The sequence below is a fragment of the Ostrinia nubilalis genome, chromosome 10 (genome assembly GCF_963855985.1).
Source record: "Ostrinia nubilalis chromosome 10, ilOstNubi1.1, whole genome shotgun sequence".
Classification (NCBI taxonomy): Eukaryota; Metazoa; Arthropoda; class Insecta; order Lepidoptera; family Crambidae; genus Ostrinia; species Ostrinia nubilalis.
This window is the reverse complement of record NC_087097.1, coordinates 7,182,928-7,194,302: the sequence shown is the minus strand read 5'-3', so window position 1 is coordinate 7,194,302 and position 11,375 is coordinate 7,182,928. Positions and strand designations below refer to the sequence as shown.

General features: G+C 38.0%; 2 protein-coding genes across 2 annotated transcripts; both read right to left on the bottom strand.

The window, feature by feature from the left end:
* Positions 1-305: 305 nt before the first annotated feature.
* On the bottom strand, positions 306-3,307 carry LOC135075778 (uncharacterized). The gene is made up of 3 exons (XM_063970263.1): positions 2,913-3,307; positions 2,427-2,592; positions 306-2,270 (listed from the first exon to the last, which is right to left on the bottom strand). The coding sequence occupies exons 1-3, from the start codon at positions 2,918-2,920 to the stop codon at positions 432-434; spliced, it is 2,013 nt and encodes a 670-aa protein (XP_063826333.1). The 5' UTR covers positions 2,921-3,307; the 3' UTR covers positions 306-431.
* A 2,876-nt stretch (positions 3,308-6,183) lies between these two features.
* Positions 6,184-10,873, bottom strand: LOC135075109 (facilitated trehalose transporter Tret1-like). Its single transcript, XM_063969451.1, has 2 exons — positions 10,682-10,873; positions 6,184-6,771 (listed from the first exon to the last, which is right to left on the bottom strand). The coding sequence occupies exons 1-2, from the start codon at positions 10,766-10,768 to the stop codon at positions 6,238-6,240; spliced, it is 621 nt and encodes a 206-aa protein (XP_063825521.1). The 5' UTR covers positions 10,769-10,873; the 3' UTR covers positions 6,184-6,237.
* Positions 10,874-11,375: the final 502 nt, after the last annotated feature.

Below are 11,375 nucleotides of genomic sequence, written 5' to 3'. Positions count from 1 at the left end.
GAGCCGCGGACAAATATCCAATTTTAGGACAATAACTCGCGACTTCGTGTGATGGCCCCGGAGGACACCGTTGGGTTTTAGTGGGTAGGCTGCGCTATTTTGGCTGGTAGAGTCCCACTTAACCAGTGATGTATAAGATACCCAATATAAAGTATCTGAAATACAAGATGCAAGATACTTTAAAAAAAAGCATTTCAGATACCAGATACAAATAATTTTCTAAAAAGGTATCTGAAATACTAGATACAAAATACCTATCTTTCAAATACTTTTTAAAGATAAAATACTTTTGTAAGAAAACAACATTTAATTGAACTTATCTAAGTTTATTCGTTCGAGAAAACAATTTTCGAATAGATCGCGTTGATAACAAGGATCAGGCAAATGTAACAAGACAAAATATGAAGGTATTAAAATAGAGACTCATAATTTTAATGCTTTAGTTGAGATTTGAGTAAAAGTAATTCCTCAAACATATTGTCAGTCATCTTCCTTCGATGAGGCCTCATGATCATGCCCCCAAAGGAAAAGAGTCGCTCCACAGGGGCAGAGCTGGGCAAACAGGTGTTATATTTTAGGAATATTTTTTTTACTGTAGGATAAGCATTTAAGCTCTTAAAGTTTGCATCTTTATTGTTGAGGTACTGGAGTGTCTCTAAATCACTGGTGCTGCTTGTGTTTTCGCCACTAGCAATAGAGGAATCGGAGTCCTCTAGAAACATATAATAAGATTCATCTTTTGTCTTTTTTTTTATTTCACCTTCAATGTTGTTTAAAGCCTCCGATTTTTGTTTTTCAGATCGATTGATCTTTCTTGTTTCAGACAGAAAAAGTTCTTTTACATATTCCTTTCGCGCTTTTGGTACCCATTTTAATTTAAACATGGGATGGGACACTGAGGCTAATATAGCATCGTTTGCTGCTGGTTCCAACTGCAAAAACCGTTTAAACCGTCTCTCTAGGTTTTCTTCCAATACATCAAGCAGAGGGCTGCAGTATTTCAGATTTTCCGTTCTGAGGCTTTTGATAACATGTTGGATTCTGTATAATTCCGGTAACAGACAGCCATAATAAGTATCTTTTTCCCCTTGCAGGCTTTGTATAGCTTCTGCTATTGGCTTTGAACAATCCACATATTCACTTAAAAAGTGAATTTCATTTTCTTTCAGCTGTGGTAACTTTAACATTTTCAAGGCTTCACTCAAACGGTTCTGTACAGCTAAAAGATCTTGTATAGAATTATAGTAGGAGTTCCATCGAGTTGCACATGGAGAAGTTGGTGACTTCCCTGTTATTTCTAAATATATCTCGCATGCCTTTGGGGATCTAGCACACAAGTTCCACAGTGCTTGGCACTTTGATAAGGCTGTGTCATGTAGTTTCTTATAAAATGTATTTTTGGTTCTTGCTTGTTTGAAATCAGTACTAGCAATCAGGTGTAAAGTGTGTGTAGCACATCTTTCATGTCCGGGCAGAAGGCAATCACCTTCTAAGTCTGATGAAGCATCTGGAAAAGCTTGTAGTACTAGAAGTGAATCATCATCTTCACTACCTTCATCAAGTGATGTTTTTTCAAGATCTCCAAATGCATGTGAAACATGTTCATTTAGAACTACCTCTGAATCAGACTTTCCAAATACCTCAAAAGCCTTAACCATGTTTGAGCCGTTATCTGTAACCGTTTTAACAATTTTTGATAGTTTCAGATTATAGTCTGAATGTATATCAGCTATCATTTCAGCAACTTTATCATATGTGTGAGCCCCCTTGAATCTTCTGCAAGCAATTGCAGCACTTTTCCTTTCAAACATCTCACTTTCAATCCAATGGACTGTAACCCCCAAGTAACTTCTTTTAGATGAAGACCAAATATCAGCTGTACTGCACACAAATTCGACGTTGTCCAACTCTAGCTTAAGGTTTTTCTTAAATTCATTGTACTCATTACTAATTTTATTCTTAGCTGTATTACGACACATAACCTTTGGAGGCTTAGTTAGTTGCTGTGAACCTTCAATTAAAGCTTTAAAATACTTATTCTCCACTATTGATACTGGTGACATGGTGTCAACAATAAATTGTACAATCAACTTGTCCAAATTAACAGATCTTGAACCGCTTACATCTGTAAGAAGAGACTGCTTCAATTTTTTACATGTTGATTCTGAACCACTTGCACCACTGTTACTAATCTCAGTAAGTTTTCTTTTTTTAAGAGTTGTGTTTTTAACATTTTCATAATCTTGCAATAGATCTGAGTGGCCTTTAATCTGTAATAACATAAAAAATATATTAGTACATTTAAAAATGGAAAATTGCAAGAAATTTAATATCTTTCAGGACAAAAACCTAGTATAAAAAAAATGTAGCACAAAGTAAGTAAATAAATGATTTCTTAAACAAATGAATCTGTTTACAAAACCTACCTTTAAATGCTTCAGGAAATTTGTAGTAGAAGTAACACTACCCTTTATCGTTTTTGAACATACATTGCACACTGCAGATACATTCACATCACTTCCATCCACTTGTTTAATATCTTTGAAGCAGTACTTTAAAATGAGTGGTATACTCAACTTGTTCTCTTTATCCCTGAAAACAAAACAAACTTTGTTAGGAAAAGTAATATAAAATTTTACCGTGGCAGTGACGAAGCAACGGGCTAAGTAGCCAGCCCAGAATAACAACTAACCTAACAGAATGAACTCTCTGATTCGACTCAAAACTTATAAATTGAATGTTACTAATTTAAAAACAAATGCGTAAAAAGATCAATTTATTATGATATTTGTCCGTTGTTATTGTTATTCTAACCTAAACTTTTCCCGTTTTGTTCGCAATGCACGTTACATACATATTTCTGACGAACATGTAATGTAGTAAGCATCTTAACAAAATAAAATAAGACTTACGTTTCCATGTTCGCGATCCCGAATCCCACAAAGGCGATATTGTTATTTATTATTTAATTTAAAACACCATACCTACAACATGTGCACACGAAAAAATTACGGAATGAGTGACAGCCGACAGGAGTGACAGACATCTTAGCTGATGACATTTGTAGAAAGATAGTGTCGCCATCTGTTATTTGATTCCCGAATTCCGACAATATTGACCAAATTTTTAAACGACGCGCTACGTTCAGTTGCGTTCGGTTAGAAAAACTGCGAAGTTTACTTCAGTAAAAGTATCTTGGAGAACAAAGTATCTTCAAAATACTAAGATATCAGTAAAATGTATCTAAATATCAGATACAAAATAAAAAATAAAAAAAGTATTTCAAATACAAGATGTAAATACGTATTTTGTATCTTGTATCTGTATTTCAGATACTTTTATCTAAGATATGTGACATCTCTGCACTTAACCCACTGACCGTCTCCATCGGCTTGTGGTTATGCAAAGTATTTCCCGACGGAAAAAAACTTCCTGTAACTGCGACCTTGTTTTCAATCAGTCAGATCTTCTCTGCATCCTCTCACACAAATCTGTTATTAGCGTTGTACCTATTTATCGAAAATGCACAGTTTTGCCTGAAATATTTGCGATAAATGACTCATTTGCCTTCTTTCTAGATCCTATCATCACTTATTCCCAGTGGAGCCGTATGAGGAATTGCCCAATGAAGGACAAGCGCAATATTGTTTTGGCTGTCTGAGACAGTTCACTGATCAGGATAAACAGGTACTATTAATGTGATATACGTATTTAGAGAGTAAAAGATATCCAATTGGATAGTTTACATCATTATTATTTCCATTTGATAATTTATTTATCTATTTATCTTGGAAATTGACCAATCAATCAGTTTTTAGCCCGGAAATTTAAGCCAGTTTTAAATTTGTTTCAAAATAGCTGATGCCTATGTTCAGCAATGCACATCCTGTGGCTGAAATGATGATAATAGAGGACACGATATAAAATAGTATCAAATCTATGTTATTTCGTCTAAGACGAGCGTCTACCCCTTACAGCGTTGTGAGTGCAGTGGTGGTGGTACACTCAAATCCTCTTCCTCCGTCCCTTTATATCAAAAATTTAGTTCGATCAAAGCAGACGCCCATATTTTGCGGCTCCTAAAATCCTGCCGTCATAGGCTTCCTATTGCTTGATCCGCCGACCGCTACTGAGTGAGTAACCCTTCTCCGCAGGTGTACCGCTGCAAGCGCTGCCTGGAGTGCTACTGCTGGGACTGCGAGGGCTTCGTGGGCGCCACGCTGCACGTGTGCCCCGGCTGCGCCGCGCGTCCGCATCTCTACCAGCGTCTGCCCGATACCGCCTGACGAGATATACTGTGCTTTTGACATATTACTGGAAGAGCAAAAACGGCGTAGCGTGCCTTAGGCCCAGTGCCCCCAATGCGCTAAATATTTTCAACTACAACGCGACTAGACGACGAACGAAAATTACAAATTCGTATCGCGGTGTCGCTTTGACAGCTAGTTCAAACTAAAACAAAACGCAACTGCTTCTTTGTGTAAAAGCTGAAACAAGCTGAAAGAAAGCTACTTTTTCTCAAACGCAAGTCAAACGTCTTCACGAACATTGCTGTGTTTTAGTGAAAAAATAAGGTGTTCGGACTTTTAATGGAAAGTTGTTTGCGCGTGAACTTTACCGCGATACCGAATTTGCACCTCAGCTGGAATGAAAACGTGAAATCGGGGCACAGGTTCAGATGATGAGCTCTCAACGCGCGTTTACCCTATCACGGCGTATTTAAAACGTGCCACGACGTTTCAGGAACGCGGCGTTAAAGGTGCGCTTTTTTACTACAAATGTCTATAGATTGGGTCTGAATTTCGCGTGTATCGCGCTTACAAAACGCCGTGTGCATAGGCTCTTAGACGGGCCCTTTATCCAAAATTTTTGGGAAGATTAAAAGATTATCAGGGGCCCTTTTCATCTATCTAAATGGAACTTTTCAACTATTGGTATGTCCTGGTAATGGGGTATCCTGTATCAATTAACACAACGGTAACCACGCCCCTGGCCTTAAAGTGTAGATATGAACTTTGTTACAATGGCAAGCAGTCACTTAATGATGAACAATCAAGACTGAAACACATTTCTTGTTGATAACTCTATAGTGAAGAGATTGTATTTGTCCAATCAAATGTTATGTACATAATGTATGTAAGTATAGAAATAAAATTATGCATAAATTACAACAACATAATGTTTTATTTAGAGCGTAGGTATATGAAAATATAAATAAAAGACAGCATTAAAATATTTCGATATATTTTTATTAATCATATCTCAATTTGTATATTTTCTACTACACAATAGAAAAAATAACTCTTACGCTAAATACATAGTCTCAGAAGCACCTACACATTTATTATGTATGTACAACACGGTAATTATATAAATCACAGATAAAAATCTCGTATTGTAAAAGTTATAGCAATGACATAGATACAATTTATGAAATATACGTACATATTTCTTGTTTTTTTTTTTAACATTAATCATTGTAAAAGTTGCGTATAAATGCACTTATTTGGGCACTATTAAAACAATCTAAAATATAAAAGGAGCTGGCTCATATTTATCATACCATCACAGATGTGTATTTGTATTTTCTATCTGACATATTTGGTCAACATTGTCTTACTTAATACGTGTCAGTAGAATAATCTATACTTATAATAAATCTGTAGAGAGGTCAATTCTGTACATGAAATATATTTCTAAAATAACTATCAGGGGGTGATTAGTGATCGATACTGATGCCAAAAATGCAATCAGTAAAATTTTTGTCTGTCTGTCTGTCTGTCTGTATGTTCCTTATAGAAACAAAAACTACTCGACGGATTTTAATGAAACTTGGTACAATTATTCTTCATACTCCTGGGCAGGTTATAGTATACTTAGGAATTCCCACGGGAACGGGAATTAGCGGGAAAATCCATTTGTATGAAAAATCTAAACCGCGTAAGATAGTACAATACAAAGTTTGTTGTATTTAATAAAAAGGTGCTAAATCAAATCTAGCAAACAGTCCCGAGGAACATAAAACGCTGTTGTCTACTTATTTTAGAAAGGTTTTATGATTCTATTAACTAATTATAAGATCTAAATCATATTACGAGAAATAAAGATCACGACACCTAAATGATAAACAGTCAAACATAACTGTTACGATGAATCAATACAACACTTTACGGATGCTCACAGATCGTGCGTATAAATAACATAGACAACAATATAACAATTACTATACTAATCGTTTCAAACGGCGTCGCTGTCACCGTTTTTCTTCCGCGTCACCCACATGATGTTGGATTTCTGGTAATACTGTTCAATTTGTAGGAGAGATTTTCCTTTAGTTTCTGGTAACATTAAGTACAGGACGATAGTGGCGAGGGCGGATGATGCGCCGAATAAGCCGAAGACTCCAGCCATTCCGATGGCGTTTTTCATGATGGGGTAGAGTTTGGTGAATCCGAAGAGGACGGTGTTAAATAGGCAGAATATGTAGCCGCCGCAGAGGCCGCGGACTTTTGTGGGGAGGAGTTCGCCGATCATGAGTCCGGGGAGGAGGAAGAAGCCGAGGGTGTTGAACCCGACGTAGCCGAGGATGAGCGCTGGCGGCAGCCAGCCGGAGCCGCGACCCTGGGTCAGCATGAAGGCCAGCACCAGGGTACAGAAGGCCGTCCCCACTCCTGAGATCATGACCAGCGCGCGCCGCGTCATCTTCAGCAGCATGATGCACGCCACCACCGTCACGCCCAACCTTACTAAGGCACTTACGTTTGCTGCCATCTGCAAATAAATGATCACATTAGTAAATAAATCATCACCGCGGACGATATCAAACGGACGAATGCCTCGCCTATCAGCGAATTTCCCTATTGTATTTTGATAGCCTATAGGCAATACAAATTGTACTTAATATAACTTATAACTGATGTAGGTAATTCTTTCTTAGTAACAGGAAAGTAATAATAACCATAATATACAGTGTGAGTCGCGTTAAAGTGCACATATGAAAATAGATGAAACTAGACCTATTTTTATCGACAAAAAAGAGGTCAAAAAATATTTAAGTCTTTTTTTTTAAATTATAGTTTTTTTTTTCTTCCAATGACTTATTGTAAAGAAAACGTCATAACTTTTAAACTAAGAGGTATATACTGATAAAATAAAAACAGTAATAATGCTAAATAACAGGCGATACTAAAAAAATACATAAAATACTCAGAAAATGGCAACAAATAATAAAAAATGATAAATTTTGAGAAAAATCTGCATTTTGATTTGTGTTTTTTTGGTTATTTGATAAATTTCTCCAAATAATGCCCCCATAACAGGTAATTTTTATTATAGCCTGACCAGGAACATAAAAACCCTGGCATAGAGGCGCCTCAATTGCATTTGATAGTGCAACACTGAGTACAGTCGTACCTGTGTTAAATTAATAGGCTAACTTTATGTATCAGGATTCAGGATTACGGGCTAATTTGATTTTCATAAATTAACGAAAAAATATTATTATAGGTAACCTGATTTAAATAAATTAAATGAAACCATCAATCGAGCTAGTAGAATTTATTTTATTATTCATCAATAATCAAATTCAGAACTTGAATATTCAACTGCAATGTCTGCTCATGAACGCTTCAAACTCGGTACTTCTTTCCCAATCCCATAAAATTCAACACTTAGAAAGTGACAATTTTTTTTAAAATAGGTAGTTGAAACAAACCACAGCTAATTTTCATAGTGGACTGTACTATACGATAAACATGTCAGTCAATTTGACAACCTTTGTCGGAAATATTATTCAATGAAAATATTGTCCGAACCCTTAGTATTTCTCTTCGACAAATACTTTAACACATTGTGAACCACTTTTCTTTCAAGACTATAAAAATATTTTAGCAATTTAATTCATAAAACCAATTGCGCACATTTAAAATAAAGTTTGTTTACACTTTGACAACAATAGACTGACATGCAAGGTGACATGTCAATGAAGTTTTCAGTTACTGTTGCCATTAAAAGAAATTAGTACCATTAGTTTTCCGCAACATGGCGAGGGTTTTTATGTTCCTGGTCAGGCTATACTTTGTGTTATTCTTTATCGTATTACCTTTGTAAAACCAAAAATCGCATGTCTCTATCCCTATCACAACGTTTGCAATGATCGTTTGAACAAAGGCCTGCCACCACATTATTCTCCGCTACAGGTAGAGACAATTTTAATTTTAACTAAAATGTTTATTTTACTTCGAAATCTTTTGTTTTTATTTGAAATCTACCTTGTCTTTATCAAAATTACAAATCTAGAGCCACTTTCAGTTTCGTTGTTAACGAATCGTTGAATGGCGCGCCCGGAGAGGCTTAGTTCAAACGATCATAGCAAATGTTGTGATAGGGATAGATAGTCTCTTTTTTGTCGATAAAAATTGGTCTAGTTTCATCTATTTTCATACTAGCTTTCCGCCCGCGGCTTCGCCCGCGTGGTTTGTTATTCCAAGTCTGATTCTTTTTTGTTATACCACGTTTTATAGTGACTGACGTTTCATGTCAAGTCGAACGGGATAAAAAGTATCCTATGTCCTTCTCCTGACTCTAAACTACCTCCCTGACAATTTTCAGCAAAATCGGTTTAGCCGTTCTTGAGTTATAAGTGGAGTAACTAACACGACTTTCTTTTATATATATAGAACTAGCTGACCCGGCGAACTTTGTTCCGCCTTAATGGCAATAAATAAGCAGACTTTTTTTTTATTTCGAACGGGATAAAAAGTATATCCTATGTCTTTCTCCTGGCCCGAAACTACCTCCCTGACAATTTTCAGCTAAATCGGTTCAGCCGTTCTTGAGTTATAAGTGGAGTAACTAACACGACTTTCTTTTATATATATAGATATAGATGTACAGTTTTGGTAGGCATAAAGCACCGCAATAGGTGATATGAATTTTAAGAAAGCAAAACATTGGGTGCGTTTGGCCGTTACATAACTACTATAGAATACTTAATACTAAATTATACTAGTTTTTGCAGTGTCTGTGATACGAGGAGGGGCGGCTGAAAAGTTTTGAGCCTAGGGTATTAAAAATGCCGATAGAAAAGTATAAAAAATATATTTTCCTCTTTAATCTCCCTCTACTACAACGGACTTCTTACATTTATGTAAAAGAGCTTTTAACACACTGAAAAAAAATTCGCAATCTTTGCCTTCGAAATGAGCCTTTAACGCCGCCTTAATTTCTTTGTCACTCAAAAATCTTCGTTCCTGAAGGTCTTTTTTCCAATTTGAGAATTAGACAAAATAGCTAGGGATTCGGACTAAACTGTGTAGTGGGTGATTAATTTCTTGAAATCCAATTTTACCTGGGGCAAGCCATGCAACATGCGCGATGTGCGCGGGCGAATTGTCTTGCAATAACAGATTTCCTTTCGCCAGTTTGCCTCTCAATATTTCAACAACCACTTGACGCACTCTTATCAACAGTACAGTGTAATAATCTCCGTTTATTGTAGTTTTTTTTAAATAGGTAGTCAATGAATAAAATTCCTCCACAATCCCAAAAATAGTGTCTATGAGCTTGGGTGTCGATCGCTCCACTTTGAATTTCCGCGGCGGCGTTTTCCCTTTTAAATCCATTGCATTGACTCTTATTTTCTTATTTTGACTCGACATCGTACTGCCGGATCTATTACTTATCAATAGTGACAATGTGAGAAAAAAAATTGTTAGGATTATGGCCAAAGATGTCCTAAAACTCCTGCGAAGTTGTGACTCGACCCTGGTTGTCGAGCGGCGTGAGCATTATTGGCACCCATCGCGCGCACCCCTATTTCATGTGCAAATTAGTATGAAAAATATCGCCAATACGTTCCTTGCTAATGCCTATGGCTTCAGCTATCTGTCACAGCTTAATTCGCTGATCTCTAAAGCAAGATTCATAAAATTTTCATTATTTTATTCGTTAATGGCGAAATCTGGCCGCCCTGACTTGCGGTCATCTTTTAGCGACTCCCTGCCATGCTTGAACTATCGGATCCAATCTTTCATGATGGCAAATGAAGGCCCAGACTCCCCATAAACTGTAAACATCTCATCAAATGTTACCGTCAGCGGTTTGTTCCTCTTTTTGAGGAATTTTATGACAGCTGTGTACTTCAATTTCGTACATTGCGCGGATGACTGAGACATGATGATGTTTACGAATTAATTACTAAAAGCGTGATGACGCTAATGAAATGAAACTTTGTACATATACTAAGGAGGTTATTGGCAAATTAATTAAATTTAGTGCGAGTCAATAATAACACTTGAAGATACTTAGGCTCAAAACTTTTCAGCCGATCCTCGTATGAATTTTAAACTATCTGAAGCAGCATTTGCTGCTCTATTAATGAATCTATTTGAGACGGGCATCTTGTTTAATTGAGTTGTTTGTGTTTTGGGGGACTTCTTAATTGAGTTGTTGTGACATTGTTACTATCAACATTATGGATTATGATTTAGTTTGAGCTACCGGGTTTGCTAGGTCAATTGAGCGGTTGCTTAAAGTTATAAAACAAGCGAGAACTGGTTGATTCAAAAACTAACACCTTGACGTGACCTGTTTAGTTCCTTGGGGATATTGATCTTGGCGCGCGCCTCACTTTGGTCAGGAACCTGATGCTCTCTCAGTCCCGCGCCTTCTCTCTACTTACTTGAGGGTTCATAGAGCCGCCCGAGTCCTTCACGATGTCGACGGCGTAGAAGATGACGACGTAGCTGCCGGATAGGATCTGCAGCATGTTGAAGGCGTTGATGAGCAGCAGCGGCTTCAGCCCCGGCGCGCGCCTCACTGTGGCCAGGAACCTGATGCTCTCTCAGTCCCGTGCCTTCTCTCTACTTACTTGAGGGTTCATAGAGCCGCCCGAGTCCTTCACAATGTCGACGGCGTAGAAGATGACGACGTAGCTGCCGGACAGGATCTGAAGCATGTTGAAGGCGTTGATGAGCAGCAGCGGCTTCAGCACCGGCGCGCGCCTCACTGTGGCCAGGAACCTGATGCTCTCTCAGTCCCGCGCCTTCTATTTACTTACTTGAGGGTTCATAGAGCCGCCCGAGTCCTTCACGATGTCGACGGCGTAGAAGATGACGACGTAGCTGCCGGACAGGATCTGCAGCATGTTGAAGGCGTTGATGAGCAGCAGCGGCTTCAGCACCGGCGCGCGCCTCACTGTGGCCAGGAACCTGATGCTCTCTCAGTCCCGCGCCTTCTCTCTACTTACTTGAGGGTTCATAGAGCCGCCCGAGTCCTTCACGATGTCGACGGCGTAGAAGATGACGACGTAGCTGCCGGATAGGATCTGCAGCATGTTGAAGGCGTTGATGAGCAGCAGCGGCTTCAGCCCCGGC